The sequence below is a fragment of the Penaeus monodon genome, chromosome 19 (genome assembly GCF_015228065.2).
Source record: "Penaeus monodon isolate SGIC_2016 chromosome 19, NSTDA_Pmon_1, whole genome shotgun sequence".
NCBI classification, from domain to species: Eukaryota; Metazoa; Arthropoda; class Malacostraca; order Decapoda; family Penaeidae; genus Penaeus; species Penaeus monodon.
Window position 1 is genome coordinate 40,089,596 of NC_051404.1, and position 773 is coordinate 40,090,368.

The 773-nt window shown below is 37.1% G+C and overlaps 1 protein-coding gene across 1 annotated transcript in view; it reads left to right on the forward strand.

Moving 5' to 3' along the window:
• The window catches only part of LOC119585236 (eukaryotic translation initiation factor 1A, Y-chromosomal-like), a 12,473-nt gene that overhangs the window by 8,834 nt on the left and 2,866 nt on the right, over window positions 1-773 (forward strand). The window contains exon 4 of the mRNA XM_037933896.1: window positions 365-497. Coding sequence (XP_037789824.1) covers window positions 365-497 — 133 coding nt within the window. The remainder of the gene's footprint in view (window positions 1-364; window positions 498-773) is intronic.

Here is a 773-nt window from a genome sequence, read left to right on the forward strand (position 1 = left end):
ATTTGTACACTTTCATAAACCCTTTAACAGCTGCCTGCGATTCCATAGCCATTCCCCTGTACAAGTCTTGGGTAACAAAAAATTTGAGCAACCAATGAATGAGCATTTAAAGGTTTTGTATGCTATATTTTTTGTGTGGTACTCCACAAAACATGGCAATATCCAAAGGGGAGGGACTAAAATGGCAGCAACTCCTGGGCAATCTGGCTGGAGGTATATAGACCTTTTGCCTTAGTACACAGTTTTTGTAAAGCCATGGACTATAGTTGCGTAATTATTCATGAAGTGTGATCAGAGTTGAATTTTAATTTAAGAAAAATTCTTATTATGTAGGTATTTGAAACAAATTTATTTCCATTTATAGGTATGGATAAATCAAGGTGATATCATTCTTCTTGGGCTTCGAGACTACCAGGACAAAAAGGCTGACGTTATCCTCAAATATAATGCAGATGAGGCACGAAACTTGAAGTCATATGGTGAAATCCCAGAATCAGGTTTGTATTTATTATTGATGTTTTGTATGTACTTTAATGACCAAACTTCATTTACATTATCCTAGTGGCTGAAAAGACATTTTTTTTTTTTAAGCATTGTTAACCCCCAGAAGAATGGGAAGTTCAGAGCATTCATTGTGTACACAGGATGGAGAAAATGGAGTGTCCAAGCTGTGTAACAAAAAATTGCAAAAATTAACACACACAATTTTCCATCTTGTTACTTGCCTTCCACCCTCACCATATACTGTGCAGCCACAAGTCTCCCCCCCCCCC